Genomic DNA, 18,920 nt, shown 5'->3' on the forward strand with positions numbered 1-18,920 from the left:
TTTCGTTTCCCAAGGTATTAATACTATGTAAGGAAAAGGAGGTTGTTGGAACCACCCAGCACCATGGATAGAACATTAAGGAAGTTAAACATAGAATTCCTGAAATCTTAGGAAAAAAAGTTTCTCCTTTGTAGCTTTTTTTTTTTAATAAAAGAAATTATACTTTTATGTAATACTTTTAATGGAGGGAGATACACAATGCATCAGTTGTAAATCAGTACGTACTCATTAGCATAGTGATGAATGTAAAATTAGGAATACATTGTTAAACCTCAAAAACCCGCAAGGTTTCCTGAAACCTGAAGTAAACCTTTAGTTTACTACAGGAAGAATACTAAAATGAGATCTGCCTTCTTAAATTTTTAACCATATAATACACTATCGTTGACTCTAAGTACAGTGTTGTAGTGCAGATCTCTAGAGCTTATTCATTGTATTAAATGGAGATGTTATTGGTTAGTAGCTCCTGTTAATTTCCTTCTGTGCCCCAACCCTTGGCAAGCATGATTCTACTCTTTGATTCAATGAATTTGCCTATTTTAGATACCTCATATAATGGAGTCATGCAGTACTTGTTTTTACATCATTGGCTTATTTCACTTAACATAATGTCCTCAAAATTCACCCATGCTGTATATCTTGCAAATTTCCATTCTTTTTAAAGGTTGAATAGTATTCTATTGTATGTATATTACCACGTTCTGTTTTTCCATTCACCTGTCAGTAGACATTCAGTTTCCACATCTCGGCTATTGTGAATGGTGCTGCACTGAGCATAGGAGTGCAAGTATCTCTTCGAGATCGTGATTGCCGTTCTTTTGGATAAATACCCAGAAGTGGAATTGCTAGATCACATGTGGTAGTTCTTTTTTTAGTTTTTTAGAGAAACCTCCATTACTGTTTCCTACAGTGGCTGCACCATTTCACATCCCCACCAATTTTAAGTGTACAAGGGTTCCAATTTCTCCACATTCTAGGCAGCATTTCTTTTTTCTTTTTTTGATAACAGCCATCTTGACAGGTATGAAGTGGTATCTCATTGTGGTTTTGATTTGCATTTCCCTAATGATGAGTGATGTCAACCATTTTTTCATATGTTGGTTGGCTATTTGTAGATCTTCTTTGGAGACATGTTTATATTCAAATTTTTAAGCCATTTTATATTGAGTTATTAGGTTTTTTTTACTATTGAGTTATAGGAGTAGCAGCCATTTTTAAATTTAAAGTTTTCCTGTTTCAAATATTTACTTTGTCTTTAAGAAAAAAGTAATTCAAATGAGCCATCTTATTGTCATAGACTTTACTTTTATTAAATAATTTAGAAAAATAAAGATCATTTTTATTCACTGAAATTCATTTTGAGATTACTCTTTGGAAATTTTACTTTATAAAATACTAACACTGTTTTGTTTTTGTTGACTAACATCAGCAACACCAACAAAGATCCCAACAGATACTAGCACTCCTCCCAGACCGCATTTACCAGCTCATGAAAAGATGGCACCAAGGAGGTCCTCATTTAGTAGTCAGGTAACTCTTCAGTTAGTATTCTTCTGAATACAGAGTTATTAAGAGGGAAAGAAATCATCCACATCTTTAAAATTAATTAATTTGTTATCCCTTTCTATAAAGACCAGCACACCTGTTGATAAATAACACTCAAGATCTTCCCTTTTTGTGAAGTAGTTCTCAAACATGTGCTCTTGATTATTTTACAGGTAAAATATTAAATAGTACTTAAAATTAGTAAAAGTTAATCGGGGCATCTGAGTGGTTCAGTCATTTGAGTGTCTGACTCTTGATTTTGGCTCAACTCATGATCTCACGGTTCGTGAGATGAAGCCCCTCTGTGCTGTCAACACAGAGCCTCTCTCTCCCTTTCTTCCCGCTACCAAAGTTAAAAAAAAAAAAAGTTAATCTAGATGCATTTTAATATTTAATTTCTAATACCAGTTACTTTCAGTTCTGTCATTTAACTTTTCCTGAGAGCCCATGCAAGGTAATGTGGCAGATGTCTTAAAAGATACAAGGTAAATAGGGACTAGGCATGTCCAGTGTAGAGGGGGAAGCATGCAAGCCTGTACTCAGATAAAAATGCATGAAGCAAATTGTAATTCAGTTATAAAGATGCCATGGTGGTATTTCTGGTGAGACTACTTGTGGATGGGTATAATTGTCACTCGTTATTTTTTATTTTTCTCCTAGTCCATAAATTCCCAGTCTGTCGGTCAGTCGTTAACACAACCAGTGATGTCTCAAGCTGCAAATTTACCAATTCCACAAGGCATGTCCCAGGTATTTTTTGTTTGTTTGTTTGAAACAGTTGAGTATTTTAAAATGATAAATGGTTTTTTAACTAATAGAGATTTTTAAACACATATACTTTTAGTGCAGTGAATCTCACCTGTGGGCACTTATAATGTCTGGGGGATATTTTTGATTGTCCGTGATTATGGGGTACCACTGGCCCTTCATAGGTTAGGGATGCTAGTTGTCTTGGAGGATGCATGACAGTTTTGTACAACAAAGAATTATCCTGCTTAATATGCTATAATCACTGAGAGACACTACAGATAGAAATAGGATATTAAAGACGAAATATAGCTATTCATTTTGTTCTTCCTATGGATATTGGAAGAATCAAATAATTTTATTCATATATTCATTCATATATAGGGCATTTATTGAGTTCTTGAGATATTGCAGGTGAATACTAATATATGTACTGTAAGAGTTTATTTCATCTAGAAGGAATGGCAGATAACTACAGTGCAACATTGTATAGTCTGTGCCCAGGGTATATCGGCTGATAGGTGAGCACATTAGATGGACCCCTAATGCAGCCCGAGGAAGTGAATGAAAACTTTCTGGAAGAAGTGTTGCTTGGACTCAGTCCTGAAAGAGGCCTAAATATAGAAATTAGCAATACAAAGGAAGAGGTAGTACAAAATTGACACTAAGTTACTTTTGATTAGAAATTCCCAACTTGTAATTTATGACTCTGTATTAATTCAGTGCCTCAAACACATTAAACCTACGTGGTAGTGATAAAAATAATCCAAACTTTCTTTCATGTTAAATATACCTTAACAGTATTTCAAATAATGATAGTTAAGAATAGGTAAAAAAACATTTTTCTAAAAATACCTTTATTGTACATGGTTATTATCTAAATTATACTACATATCATTTTAGCTATATGACACCTGTACTAAGTATATTAACAATGTTGTAAATTACCTAAACCCCATAATCTTGACATCCCATGTCATTATATATGGTGCTTAAATATTATCTGTAGTTGGAATAGTGTTTATAGTCCTCAAATTCTTTTAACCTTCAGAATAAAATGGTTTCTTTTCCATTTTTTTTTTGAAATTTTTTTTTTAAATTTATTTTTGAGAGAGAGAGGCAGTGTGAGCAGGAGAGGGTCAGAGAGAGAGGGAGACCCACAATCCGAAGACATGCTCCAGGCTCTGAACTAGCTGTCAGCACAGAGCCTGATGCGGGGCTCGAACCCACGAACCGTGAGATCATGACCTGAGCTGAAGTCAGACACTTACCCAAACTGAGCCACCCAGGCACCCCAACAGATTTTTGATGTAAATATTTAGACATACTTTGAATATTATTAGTTTACTAATCTTAAGATACTGGATGACTATTGCTTAACATTTTACAGTGATATTTTCATGAAATTTAATACTATGTCAAAAATGTTAATAAATATTCAGACCTCATTTTACTGAGTGATAAAGCCAAACACTTTGCCTCTTAGTTCTAAGATTTTATTTCCTATTATTCTGCCTTTCTGCCTTCTGTGTATCTTACTATTTGCACTTAATAGAAATCCTTTAAGTAATGACAATGTAATGTTTACTCAAAGGTGTCAATAACTTTTGTTAGGATAAAATATATTTGTATGACATAAATGCAACATTTTGAATATTTTTAAGAGGCATAAGAGAGGTGAGATACACATTGGTGATGTTTTCTCATACCTAGTGTAATCTAATGTAAGATATGGTTATTGTCAACTTTAGAAGTCTGAGTTATGTACTTTTTTAAAAGTAATATTCAGTATCCTCAGCACAAACTTCTGAAGATAGAGGGAAAACTTTTGGGAGGGCATTTCTCATTGTTAGATGCAGTTCACTGTGGGAGGCTATTTTAAGATTAAGGCACATTTCCAATAAATCAAAATTCTTTCTGGTATAACTATATCTTGCACTAAATATTCTTAGAAATAATTAAATGAGCCTGTATAGACCTAAGTGATAAATCACCAAGTGTGGCTAAATTTCAAGCAGTAGTAAATAAAAGCTGCTTATGACTCAAGTAAAACATAGTAAAATAACACTGAAAATTCTGGAAGTAGAATAACTGTTTTCATTCATGTCTGCATTTATTCATAATTGCTTGGACTTTAAAAGCCTACATTTTGTACTTGTCTGAGAATAGTTTCAGTTAAAAATAGGAGGGGCACCTGGGTGGCTCAGTGAGTAAGTGGCTGACTTCGGCTCAGGTAATAATAAGTTTGTGAGTTCGAGCCCTGCATCAAGCAATGTGCTGACTGCTCAGAGCCTGGAGCCTGCTTTGGATTCTGTGTCTCCTCCCTCTCACTCTCTCTGCCCCTCCCCTGCTAATGCTCTGTCTTAAAAGTAAACATTATAAATTTGTAAGAAAAAGAATATATGAGTAAAAACATGGTTAATTATCTGTTAGATTTTTATAACCTTCAGATGTGTACAAGGAGGACATTGTAGGGATGACAGAATTTGATATGAATAACTCTAAGAGCAGGCTACTTTTTCATTTGTTAAATGGTATAGATTAAGTACCTTGTTCTAGGAAATGTTAGAGCCACAATATGATCTCTGGTTTTCTAATGCCAGTGTGTACTCGTAATCAGTTAAGAACTGGTTGGAAGTCAGAAGCCATACCAGAAATTTGAATAGGGTTAATATAAAAAATGATTAGTAACAGGGAATTCTAAAGAATATAGGGATAATGGGATGTAGGGAGCAGCCACTAACCATAAGCGAAAAGGAGAGTACAATATGCGAAGAAGGAACAACTTGGAAAACTCTCCCAACCTCCTAAACTCTTCTTCCTCCCGGCCAGGTTGAAACTCAGTCCCATTGGGGCTGGTGTGTCTGTAGCCACTGGACGGGAGGGAGGTTCACTGAGTTGGTCAGGGACTAGGTCTGGAGGGCAGGAAACCACCTGCTGGGATACCAGCAAAATTTGTTGGGGAGCTTCCCCTAAGGAAGCCAGTCAGACTTGGCTGGAAAGCCACCTCCCTGTGCAGTATCCCTCTGGCTCCATCTACTGACATGACTGAGTTTGTGTCCACTGACAAAGGAGAATGTTTACAAGGTCTGAGTTCCAGTAGCACAAAGCTAAGCAAAGGTGGGTGAATTAGGAGCCAGAGGCAATGTATTAGTAATTGGCATAACATTCTTAGCTCATGATATACATGTTTATTTTTCACATTGCACAATTATGAATATAAATGATTCTAAAATATGTTACACTTTTTCCAAACATGGGACTTCAGTTTCAGTTTTCAGCTCAATTAGGAGCCATGCAGCATCTAAAAGACCAGTTAGAGCAACGGACACGGATGATAGAGGCAAACATTCATCGGCAACAAGAAGAGCTAAGAAAAATTCAAGAACAACTTCAAATGGTCCATGGTCAAGGGCTGCAGGTAAGTTATTATTATATTTGAATACAGACAAAGCATACCATTCACATTTTGGTTTCTTAGGAAAATTGACTTTTCTTAATTAAAAATGAGATGCAAGAGATATATTTCATCAATTTAGTTCAGTAAATACTCACTGGTTACCTGCTCAATATGGTTGCATTTACAGTATGATTCATTCCTAGAATATTTCCATCAACATCCTTGTTTCTCATTAACTAAAAATAAAGACTATAATAAAAACCCTCTAGGGTTTTGATGGTGTCCTGTCTCACATGTAGGTCTTTTATCCATATTTTGAGTTTATTTTTGTGTAAGATGTAAGAAAGTGGTCCAGTTTCGTTCTTCTGTGTGTCATTGTCCAGTTCTCCCAGCACCACCTGCTAAAGGGACTGTGTTTTTTCTATTGGATACTCTTGGCCTGCTTTGTCAGATTAGTTGGCTACATTTGTGGGTCCAATTCTGGGTTCTCTATTCCATTGGTCTGTGTGTCAGTTTTTGTGCCAATACCATACTGTTTTGATGAAGACAACTTTGTAGTAGAGGCTAAAGTCTGGAATTGTGATGCCTCCTCTTTAGTTTCCTTTTTCAATATTACTTTGGCTATTTGGGGTATTTTGTAGTTCCATACAAATTTGAGGATTGTTCTAGCTTTGAGAAGAATGCTGGTACAATTCTGATTAGGATTGCATTGAATGTGTAGATTGCTTTGGGTAATATCAACATTTTCACAGTGTTTGTTCTTTTAATCCATGAGCATGGAATGTTTTTCCATTTCTTTGTGTCGTCTTTAATTTTTTTCATAAGTTTTCTATAGTTTTCAGCATACAGATCTTTTACATCTTTCCATCTATTGACAGGATCATATGGTTCTTATCCTTCTATTAATGTGATGTATCATGTTGATTGATATGCAAATATTGAACCAGTGCTGTGGCCCAGGAATGAATCCCAGTTGATCATGGTGAATAATTCTTTATATATGCTGTTGAATTCGATTTGCTAGGATGTTGTTGAGGCTTTTTGCATCCATGTTCATCAAGGATATTGGCCTGTAATTCTCCTTTTTAGTGGGGTCTCTGTGTGGTTTGAGACTTAAGGTAATGCTGGCTTCATAGAACGAGTCTGGAAGTTTTCCTTCCATTTCTATTTTTTGGAACAGCTTGAGAAGGATAGGTGTTAACTCTGCTTTAAATGTCTGATAGAATTCCCCTGGGAAGCCCTCTGGCCCAGGACTCTATTTGTTGGGAGATTTTTGATAACTGATTCAGCCTCTTCACTAGTTATGGGTCTGTTCAAATTTTCTGTTTCTTTGAGTTTTGGTAGTGTGTGGATGTCTAGGAATTTGTCATTGCCTTCCTGGTTGTCCACTTTGTTGCCAAAAAACCCCTATGAAAAAACTTTTCATGGTATTCTCTGATAATTGTATTTCTGAGGGATTGGTAGTGATGAATCCATTTTTATGCATAATTTTATCTATTTGGGTCCTCTTTTTTTTCATTTTGAGAAGTCTGGCTAGCAGTTTATCAATTTTTGGTTATTTTTTCAAATAACCAACTCCTAATTTCATTGATCTGTTCTGTTTTTGGTTTTTGTGTTTTTTGGGGTTCTATATTGTTTATTTTTGCTCTGATCTTTATTATTTCTCTTCTTCTGCCGGCCTTGGGGTTTCTTTATTTTTCTGCGTCTAGTTCCTTTAGGTTTGCTGTTAGATTTTGTATTGGGGAATTTTCTTGTTTCTTGAGATAGGCCTGTCTGCAGTGTATTTTCCTCTGCACGCCTTTGCTGCATCCCCAAGGGTTTGAACATTGTGTTTGCATTTTCATTTGTTTCCATATATTTTTAAATTTCTTCTTCAGTTGCCTGGTTGGCCCATTCATTCTTTAGTAGGATGTTCTTTAACCTCCATGCATTTGAAGCTTTTCCAAACTTTTTCCTATGGTTGGTTTCAAGTTTCATAGCATTGTGATCTGAAAATGTTCATGGTATGATCTCAGTTCTTTTCTATTTATTGAGGACTGTTTTGTGACACAGTATGTGATCTGTCTTGGAGAATGTTCCGTGTGCACTTGTGAAGAATGTGTATTCTGCTTTAGGATGAAAAGTTCTGAATATATCTGTCAAGTCCATCTGGTCCAGTGTATCATTCAGGGCCATTGTTTCCTTATTGATTTTCTGTCTGGATGATCTGTCCATTGCTGTAAGTGGAGTATTAAAGTCCCCTACAATGACCACATTCTTAACAAGATTGCTTATGTTTGTAATTAATTGTTTTATATATTTGGGTGCTTCTGAATTTGGTGCATAGATATTTATCATTGTTAGCTTTTCTGGATGGATAAACCCCATAATTATGATATAATGTCCTTCTTCATCTCTTGTTACAACCTTTAGTTTAAAATCTAGTTTGTCTGATATAAGTATGGCTTCTCCAGCTTTCGACTACTAGTTTCATTATAGATGGCTCTCCATCTCCTCACTTTCAGTCTGAAGGTGTCCTCAGGTCTAAAATGAGTCTCTTGTAGACAACAAATAGATAGGTCTTGTTTTCTTATCCATTCTGATAACCCTATGTGTTTTGATTGGAGCATTTATTCCATTTACCCAGTGTTGTCATTGAAAGGTATGGATTTAGAGTCATTGTGTTATCTGTAGGTTTCATGCTTATAGTGATGTCTCTGGTCTTTTATAGTCTTTGCAACATTCCACTCACAGAGTCCCCCTTAGAATCTCTTGTAAGGCTAGTTTAGTGGTGATGAATTCCTTCTGTTTTCGTTTGGGAAAACCTTTATCTCTCCTTCCATTCTGAGTGACAGGCTTGCTGGATAAAGGATTCTTGGCTGCATATTGTTTCTATTCAGGACATTGAAAATTTCCTGCCACTCCTTTCTGGCCTGCCAAGTTTCAGTAGATAAGTTTGCTCCTACCCTTATGTGTCTGCCCTTGTTGGTTAAGGCCCTTTTGTCCCTAGCTGCTTTCAGAATTCTCTCTTTATCTTTGTATTTAGCCAGTTTCACTATGATATATCATGCAGAAGATCGATTCAAGGTACGTCTGAGGGGAGTTCTCTGTGCCTCCTGGATTTCAATGACTGTTTCCTTCCCCAGATTGGGGAAGTTCTCAGCTATGATCTGTTCAAGTGTACCTTCGGCCCCTTTCTCTCTCTTTTCTTCTGGAACTCCTATGATACAGATATTGTTCCATTTCATTGAGTCACTTAGTTCTCTTCCTCAGCTTCATCTTTTTCCATAATTTTATCTTCTATTTCACCTATTCTCCTGTCTCTTCAGTCCTCGCTGTCACCACTTGTTTATTTTGCACCTAATTTACAGCATGTTTAAATTCATCGTGACTATTTTTTAGTTCCATGATCTCTGCAGCAGTAGATTTTCTGCTGTCTTCCATAATTTTTTCAAGCCCATTGATTAACCTTATGACTGTTATTCTAAATTCTTGTTCTATTGTTTATGTCTGTTTTGATCCATTCATTAGCTGTCATTTCTTCCTGGAATTTCTTTTGAGGAAAAGTCTTCTGTTTCATCATTTTTGCTAGTTTTCTGTTACATGTTTAAAACTTGTTACAGGGCCTGCACCTCCGAGCACTACTATATTAAAGAGGGGTCATACAGTATCCAGGGCCTGGCCCTTGAGGAGGTGTTTTTTGGAGAGTGGTACTTGTTCTCTGTTGTTACGACTCTGGTTGCTTTATCTCCCTACTCTGATGTTTTGGACCCTCCACCAGGTGTACTTTGATTTGTTTGCTGAAGTAGCCCTGTGGCCTGCCAGGTTGTCGTTGTGGGTCCCTGGAGACATGTTTACCACTCTGCAGCCCGGACTCTTGGGATTCAAAGTCTTTTAACCTCAAGACTGCTGTGTTTAAGGGACACAGGAACTTTAGACCCCCCTACTTCTCCACCATGTTGGATCTCTTCCAGTCCTCAGGCCTTTGAGTAGCACTGAGCTTGGGTCATGCTAGCTGATAAAACAAATGGTCCCCAACATGTAAAATGTTCAAACAGGTAGAGATTTTGAAATTTATAACACTTTTTCTGATAATTGGAAATATGATAGGGTTAGGATAACTGGAAGAATGAATATGAATTGTTTTATTTAGTAATTATTTATTGCTAATTGTTCATTCAGAATGACTTAGGCCATCCTGATATTTGCTTTTAAAACTTAATTTGTAGAGGTGCGTGGGTGGCTCAGTTGGATAAGTATCTGACTTCAACACAGCTCATGATCCCATGGTTCAATGTGATCTTTATTTTTAAAGATGTTCTTACAGCAGTCAACCCCTGGTTTGAATTTTGGTTCCGTTCAACTTTCTTCTGGAAATTCATCTAATATCCAACAACTTGCACCTATAAGCATGCAGGGCCAGGTCGTTCAAACCAACCAAATTCAAAGTGGAATGAATACTGGACACATTGGCACAACTCAGCATTTGATACAGCAGCAGACTTTACAAAGTACATCAAGTCAGGTAACGGTATCAAGTGTCGTGGGTTATGGAAGACTCAGTGATTGAAATGTATGCTATCACTGAATCAAAAATGAAGGTCTATCTGGAATAATTCTGTATTTTAACCTTTAACAGTAATAATTAGAAAGTTTAGTTTAGGAGCCCCGGCTAGTTCAGCCGGTAGAGTGTATACTCATGATGTCAGGGTTGTGAGTTCAAGCCTCACCTTGTACTTGGAGTCTACTTTAAAAATAAATAAAATAATAGCAAATTTAGTTTTGAGGGTGATTATTAAAATATTTGGTACAAAATTGTTGTTGATGTTAAATGCTTTTAGTATTTTGACATTCTAAAATTTTACAGTTGGGGCACGTTGATAGTTTAATCAATATTCTAAGAAATTTCATTCTAGGAAATTTGATATAGATAATTGTTACACATCTGTGACTATAAATCCCAAGACTTCAAATGAAATCTATAAAGATATTTAATGTCAGTCACTCATTTCGGGCACTTAACTGAAAGCTCATGTATATTTTATTTCATCCCTATTAAGATCATGCTCCTTTTCTAAAGTCATACCTTATATTCAAGCAAGGATTGAAAACTAATTCATTCTCAGTTACTACAAGTCTTTTACCTTTGCATTAGATTTCTCCCAGAGTAACAAGTCTTGCCTTTTTTTTTTCCTGTCAACTGTTGTTAAGAATCATGCTAATAGTGGATGTATATTTACTGAAAAAAATGTTTTCATTTAATTTATCTATAAAATCTTTTGTTTTCTAGCAGAGTCAACAAAATGTACTGAGTGGGCACAGTCAGCAAACCTCGCTTCCTAGTCAGACACAGAGCACTCTGCCAACCCCGCTCTATAACACCATGGTGGTCTCGCAGCCGGCCGCCGGGAGTGTGGTCCAGCTTCCATCTAGTGTGCCGCCGAACAGCACCCAGAGCGCCGCAGTGACGACGTTCGCTCAGGACAGACAGATCAGGTGCTTGTCCTATTTCATGAGTTGTTCCAAAGTTGTAAACATTGGTTACTTAGAAAACATGTTGATTTTTAAAAACATGATTTTAGTTTGTAGCTAACTCCTGCCAGAGCTCTTGAACTAGAAATAAAATTGCAGAATATGTCCATTGTTTAAGGACTTTTAATAAATGGATAAAAACAAATTTTGTTCCCAGTCCAGAAATGTTCTACCAAATATTAAAGTCCAGTATCTAGAGCACACTGTTAGATGGGCTTTCTGTGACTCTGAAACTTTCATCATTGCTGTACAAATGTTGGTGAGTTTTCATGCAGTAGCCATGGTTAGGGTAGATACTACCATGACTGATATATGTCATAGAGTAAAACTAATTTACCTTTCTTCAGTTTGTTGAGTACTGTACTCAAATACTGTGTCAAAGTACACTCTCTCATTTAATTCTTTTTTTAAATGTGTATTAGGGTTTTTTATTTCCCAAATAAGAAAAAAATGAGTTTAAGTAATTTGGTCATGGCCTTATAAGTAGCTAAGGGGGTGATGAGAAGTTTATGAATTTTAGCCTGGGTGTCTGATTTCAAAACTCAGGTGCTTAAATTTAGAGTACACTAAACTTTTGTGGGCCATTCTAGAAAAACCGCCATTTATGACTTATTTTAGTGGGCATTCCAAATAGCTGACTTAGGAGGAAATATTTTGGGGGCACTTGGGTGGCTCGGTTGGGCATCCAATCTTGATTTCAGCTCAGATCACGATCCCAGGGTCCTTGGATTGAGCCCATGTCAGTCTGTGCACTAAGCATGGATTAAGATTCTCTCTTTCCCTCTGCCTCTCTTCCCAGTGCACATGCATGCTATCTCTCTTTCAAAACAAACCAAAAAACCAAGTATTTTGAAGAAATGCCATTAGTTCATATATTGGGAAGCTATCTTTTAACAACTGTAGGATCTCTGTAGTCTTGAAACTATTTAAAATATTTTTTTATTTTTTATTTATTTCACTGTAATATAAGTAGGCTGCTGCTTTTTATAATTCTGTTGTTGTATCAAACTGTGTAATAGATTTTCTTAAAATCCAATAATTTCCAGAGAGTAAAGAAGCTGCAGTATCACAGAGACAGTGAAAGCACGGAGAACTCATTGCTTCTCTTTGGAACTCAGTTCCTCAAGTTAAGTCCAACTTTTAGCTCTGACATTCTGAAAGGAGCTATTATGAATGTGCTCCATAGAACTCGAGAGTGTTAGTTTTAAAACCTGAGGAAAAATTCATTAATCTAGAATGCTAATGTGCATTTTGGAGGGTACAATTTAGCAACTATTTGTAGAACTTTTTTTTTTTTTGAGGGGAAAATCTATATTTCAGTGAACATTTGCATGCCTACTAAAGTGAGTATGGCTGGCACATTCCTCATCCCAAGAGAATGATCAGACTAGGAAGGCGTAGAAAGTTAAACAAATCAGTATTATTGGTATAATAAATACTTCTTCCTAGGTCTTTAGAAAGATAAAGTGAGCAGGTGTATGGATTGAGGCAAGCAATGAAGAGAGGAGTGTGCTCAGGGCAAGCTTCACAGAGGAAGTACTTGGCCCGAGTCTTAGACAGCTTGGCGTTGGGTGCACGTGTGACGGGGAGTCCCAGGAGGGTGTTCTTGCCCAAGGGAACAATGCACACAAAGCCGTAGAAGTGAGAGCTGAGCAGAAATAGACTGAAGATTTGGTGCCAGAGATGGATGAAGTATCCTCATGCATTTTTTTCAGTGAGAAGTTTGGGCAATTCAGATATTACTTTTAAGATTACAGAGAAATGAGCTTTTAGTACTTCTGTTCCTAAGACACTTTCCAAATGTTACTTTTTCTTTGGGCATCATTCTTTGTATGTAAATATTTTGTTCCTTTATACATATTTTTTGGATTGACTAATACATTTGGTCCTGAAGTATATATAAAATAGAGTGTTTTATTTTCAAGACTTGGTATGGATTCAAAAATAGATTCTGGATGTTGTGGGTAAGTGATGAATCCCTGAATTCTGCTCCTGAAACCAATACTGCACTGTATGTTAACTAACTAAAATTGAAATAAAAGAAAAAAAGGACAAAAAAAAGACATATTTTGCCTTGTGGAGACCACATAAATAATATGTCCTAAGTCGAACACCATTATGTACTTTCCACAGTTTGTAAGTGCAGTTATGCTCCATTCTCAGCTCCGTTTTCTCGCTGCAGTGACCAGTGTGAGCAGCTAACTTCATTTCATAGAAGAGGCAAATAGAAATAATGTTATTCCCTGAATAGACACTAGTTTTTTCCTCTTATTATTATTTTTTAAATAAACATTTTTTAATGTTTTTTTTTTTTTGAGAGAGCACGAGCAGGGGAGGGTCAGAGAGAGAGGGAAACACAGAATATGAAGCAGATTCTAGGCTCTGAGATGTCAGCACAGAGTCTGATGTGGGGCTCGAACTCACAAACCGTGAGGTCATGACCTGAGCTGAAGCCAGATGCTTAATGGACTGAGCCACCCAGGCGCCGCACGTCTTGTTATTATTAACACAGAAGGAGGAAGGTGGGAAGGGAGTGAATGTTAGTGAATTCTAATATGGTAGGTACTATGCTGCATTGATAAATCTATAAATCGACAGTACTTTTATTCACTGTTGGAATGTCATTTAATTTTTATTTATGTTTATAAGATACAATTTTGCAGTGTAAATATCTTCTGTAAACCTAGGGAGGTTTTTAAAAATCCCTTATGATGTGGTTTATATATATACAATGGAGTACTACATGGCAAAGAGAAAGAATAAAATCTGGCCATTTGGAGCAATGTGGTTGGAACTGGAGGGTATTATGCTAAGAGAAAGAAGTTAGGCAGAGAAAGACAAGACACCATATGTTTTCATTCATATGTGGAACAGGAGAAACTTAACAGAGGACCATAGGGGAGCGGGGGCGGCGGGGGGAGAAATGTAGTTAAGGAGAGAGAACGAGGCAAACCATAAGAGATTCTTAAAAACTGAGAACAAACTGAGGGTTGAGGAGGAAATGGGTGATGGGCATGGAGGAGGGCAATTTTTGGGATAAGCACTGGATGTTATATGGAAACCAACTTGACAATAAACTATATTGAAAAAGAAAAAAAGAAAAATCTCTTATGAGAGCTAAGTTTATTCATGATTAGCAAAATGATGTGCATTTTGGAGGATACATGTCTAACTCCCATATATCTAGCAATTTTATAAAAAGATTTAAAAAGGTATTTTTTGGGGCACCTGGGTGGCTCAGTCGGTTAAGCCTCCGACTTCGGTTCAAGTCAGATCTCACGTTCGTGGGTTCGAGCCCCGCGTCAGGCTCTGTGCTGACAGCTAGCTCAGAGCCTGGAGCCTGCTTCCGGTTCTGTGTCTCCTCTCTCTGCCCCTCCCCCTCTCATGCTCTCTCTCTCCCTGTATCAAAAATAAAAATAAAACATTAAAAAAATTTTTTTAAGGTATTTTTTAACAGGTTTAAAACATTTTTTGTTGTGATGGAATATACATAAAATTTACCATGTTAACTATTACGACAGTTAATTGGCATTGAGTACATGCATACTGTTGTGACCATGATGACCATCAATGTCCAGAATGTTTTTCTGCTTCCCAAATGGAAACTCTGTACCCCTTGAACAATAACTCCCCATTCCTCCTACCCTCTGGCTCCTAGAAGGTACCATTCTGCTTTCTAAGCCCATAAGTCTATGAGTTTCACTACTCTAGATACCTTACACAAATGGAGTCATACAATACATGTCTTTTGTGACTGGTTCATTTCACTTGACACAATGTCCTCAAGGTTTGTCCATGTTGTGGCGTATGTTAGAATTTTATTCCTTTCTCAGGCTAAATAATATTCCATTGTATGAATATACCACATTTTATTTGTTATCCATTGATGGATAGTTGGATTGCATCCATCTTTTGGCTATTGTGAGTCATTTGCTATGAACAAATAATTATATACAAATATCTAAGATTCCTCTTTCAGTTCTTTTGAGTATATACCCAGAAATGGAATTGCTGGATCATGTGGTGATTCTAACTTTTTTTGAGGAGTAGTCACACTGTTTTCCACAGGGCCTTCACCATTTTACATTCCTGCCGGTGGTGCATATTCCAGCTTCTCCATGTCTTCACCAGCGCTAGTTACTTTGTTTGCCACAGCCATCCGATAAAGTGAAGTGATATCTCATTGTGGTTTGACTCACATTTCCCTTCTGATTAGTGATGTTGAGCATCTTTTCATTTGCTTACTGACCATTTGTAGATCTTCTTTAGAAAAACATCTATTCAAGACCCTTGCCCATTTTAAATCAGATTACTTGTTATAGGATTGCTTTATATATTCTAGTTATTATCTTTATCAGATACATGATTTTCAAATAACTTCTCTCACTCTGTGGGTTTCTCTTTCTCTGTGTTGATAGTATAAGTATGTTGGCATGGAAGTATTTAATTTTGATGTCCAATTTATCTGTTTTTTTTTCTTTTGTTGCCTGTGCTTTGAGTGTCCTAAGAAATCACTGCCCAATCCAATGTCATGAAACTTTCTCCCTGTTTTTTTCCCAAGAGTTTTGTACTTATAGCCCTTATATTTAGTGCTTTAATCCACTCTTGAGATAATTTTTGTATGTAGTATAATGTAAAGGCCCAACTTCATTCTTTCACACATGGATATCTAGAAAAGTTGTATTTTTGTTTGTGATCATTTTGTTTTGCTCTATACATTTTTGTTTTCCTGGTATCCCAGAAAGAATCTTTAAAAACATGAAACAAAATTGGAACGTACAGCTTTTAAAAAACTAAACTGGCAATATCACTGGGTATTAGAGAAGTACTGAGCACACTGCCTTTTATAACATCTACTTTATCCTCTGACTTCCTTCTTCTCTCTGTTTCCTCTTAACAGATTTTCTCAAGGTCAGCAGCTTGTGACCAAATTAGTAACTGCTCCAGTAGCTTGTGGGGCAGTCATGGTACCCAGCACAATGCTCATGGGGCAGGTGGTGACCGCCTACCCTACGTTTGCTACCCAGCAGCCGCCACAGGCACTGCCAGCCACACAGCAGCAGAGCTCCCAGGAGCAGCCACTCGCTTCCGGTCAGCCGCCTTCTCAGGCCCCACTGACCCAGCCGCCGCAGCAGTTTTTACAGGTAATTTTGCCTATTTACTTTATATAATGACATGAGACATTAAAAGAATAGTTTTAAGTCATCTGAAGAGTCCATAAGAGCTTACTATACAAGTCAAATCTCTGGAAGGACAGAAAGCTTGTCCAAATAGCTATTGTTTCTTCCCTTGTCTGGTCTCTGGAAGACTTCTACTGTGGACCTGGCCAGTTCCCTAAACTACTAGATGGAAATAAGGAGCTGCTTGCTGCCCACACACACATCAAGGCACTTTATATAGAGCTCTCCCTGGCTAGAGTTTCTAGAATTCAACCTCAGACACCTTTCTCTCTTCCTTCTAGCAGCCCATCAAACTCTACATGCTGCAGGGCAGGGGTGTCAAAAGGGATTTAAAAAAAAAAGTTATAGGCATTATCTTGAATTAATATGTTGGATTAAATTTTATCACGATTTTTTGGTTGTAAGTTAATATCAGAGGTGGGCTGTGTATGTCAGAGTTGAGAGTTTGGGCTCTAAAGTCAGGCTGCCCTGAGAGGGAGTCGCTGCTGTACCATATACTGTGTGATCTTTGGCAGATTACCTACCAGAATTTAGTTTCCTCATCTATAATATGGAGATGCTAATAGTTCATATGTAAACTGTACATGTAGATCACTGAACACAGTAACAAGGTACATAATGAGCCAAAATTTATCAGAACTGTCTCTATTAATGTATTAAGCCCTCAGATCAGCCAAAAGGTAGACACATGTCTTCTCATATATCTCAGACTGGATATATGCTTATCTAATGAATAACAGAAGAAAGTTACGTAGGGTTAGGATACTCAGCTGGGAATTCAGGAGGATAAATTTCTGTACCTCAGTAACCTCAGTGGAGTGCACAGTAGCAGATTAAGACATCTGGAAATCCAGCTTTTTCCCTTCTTGCCTAAGGGGAGCAATTCTGAATTCTACATTTGTGCTGGAGACCATTCTCTGTGTGCCAGCCATGTACATACCGTATCAGTTTTAGAGTTCCACAACATATGGTATGATAAGAAGATTCAGTATTATACTGTATGCCCAGGCATAAAACACATTATTAGTTTATCACCTGTGTTATGGTGCACATAGAGTTGTTAACCTGGTGATACGGAAAACTAAAGGTTAGTTGCCTAAGTATCTCTGAGTCATACTGACAGTCCTGTAGACCGTAAGCCTGTTCTGTAGCTGTTAATGACTAGGTTAGCTATTGTTACAAATGAATTAATAACAAGAATTTATAACAAGTTATAAACTATTATCTAGAGGAAATAATATTCAATGAGAATTGAGCAAAACCTTAAAAAAGCAGAGAACTTGCCTTAAGGCTCAGTCTTCTAAGTCTGTCAGCGAACAAGGACCCCCTAAAAGGACAAACATTCTCTCACCTCAGCCACAGCAACTTCTTACTAGACATGTCTCTGGAGGCAAGGGTAATAAAAGCATAAGTGAGCTATTGGGACCTCATCAAGATAAAACCTTCTGCACAGTGGAAGAAACCATCAACAAAACTAAAAGGCAGCCAACAGAATGGGAGAAGGTATTCGCAAATGACATATCAGATAAAGGGTTAGTCTCCAAAATCTATAAAGAATTTCTCAAACTCAACACCCAAAAAAAATAATCCAGTGAAGAAACTAGCAGAAGACATGAATAGACACTTCTCCAAGATCTCCATGTGGCTAAAAGATACATGAAAAACTGCTCAACATCACTTATCAGAGAAATACAAATCAAAACCACAGTGGGATACCACCTCAGACCTGCCAGAATGGCTGCAATTAACAACTCAGGAAACAACAGATGTTTGCATGCCTGCAGAGGAAGGGGTTCCTTTTTGCACTGCTGGTGAGAATGTAAACTGGTGCCGCCACTCTGGAAAACAGTATGAGGGTTCCTCAAAAAATTAAAAATAGAACTGCCCAGTGATCCAGCAGTTGTACTACTAGTCATTTATCCACAGGATACAAACATGCTGATTTGAAGGGGCACGAGCACTTTGGTATTTATAACAGCACTATTAACCATAGCCAGATAATGGAAAGAGCCCAAATGTCCGTCAACTGACAAATGGATAAAGAAGATGTCATGTGTATTTTATATATATATATATATATATACACACACACACACACACACACCCACACACACACACACACACACACATATACAATGGAATATTACTCAGCAATGAAAAATAATGAAATCTTGCCGTTAGCAGCAAATGGAACTAGAGTGTATTATGCTGAGCAAAATAAGTCAGAGAAAGACAAATATCATGATTTCACTCATCACAACAGATGAACATATGGGAAGGGAAGGAAAAATAAGATAAAAACAGAGGCAAACTATAAGAGACTCTTAAATACAGAAAACAGGGTTTGCTGGAAAGGAGGTAGATGGGGGATGAGCATTAAGGAGAGCACTTGTCATATCAGATAAAGGGCTAGTATCTAAAATCTACAAGGAACTCACCAAACTTCACACCCACAAAACAAATAACCCAGTGAAGAAATGGGAAGAAGACATGAACAGACACTTCTCCAAAGAGGACATCCAGATGGCCTACAGGCA

At 37.1% G+C, this 18,920-nt stretch overlaps 1 protein-coding gene across 3 annotated transcripts in view; it reads left to right on the forward strand.

Moving 5' to 3' along the window:
* The window catches only part of CLOCK (clock circadian regulator), a 135,151-nt gene that overhangs the window by 107,216 nt on the left and 9,015 nt on the right, over nucleotides 1–18,920 (forward strand). For all 3 annotated transcript variants that reach the window (XM_029945680.1, XM_029945679.1, XM_029945681.1), the window contains 6 exons: nucleotides 1,430–1,530; nucleotides 2,206–2,295; nucleotides 5,561–5,713; nucleotides 9,987–10,196; nucleotides 10,962–11,167; nucleotides 16,104–16,347. In XM_029945680.1, coding sequence (XP_029801540.1) covers nucleotides 1,430–1,530; nucleotides 2,206–2,295; nucleotides 5,561–5,713; nucleotides 9,987–10,196; nucleotides 10,962–11,167; nucleotides 16,104–16,347 — 1,004 coding nt within the window. The remainder of the gene's footprint in view (nucleotides 1–1,429; nucleotides 1,531–2,205; nucleotides 2,296–5,560; nucleotides 5,714–9,986; nucleotides 10,197–10,961; nucleotides 11,168–16,103; nucleotides 16,348–18,920) is intronic.

Source organism: Suricata suricatta, chromosome 1, assembly GCF_006229205.1.
Source record: "Suricata suricatta isolate VVHF042 chromosome 1, meerkat_22Aug2017_6uvM2_HiC, whole genome shotgun sequence".
Classification (NCBI taxonomy): domain Eukaryota; kingdom Metazoa; phylum Chordata; class Mammalia; order Carnivora; family Herpestidae; genus Suricata; species Suricata suricatta.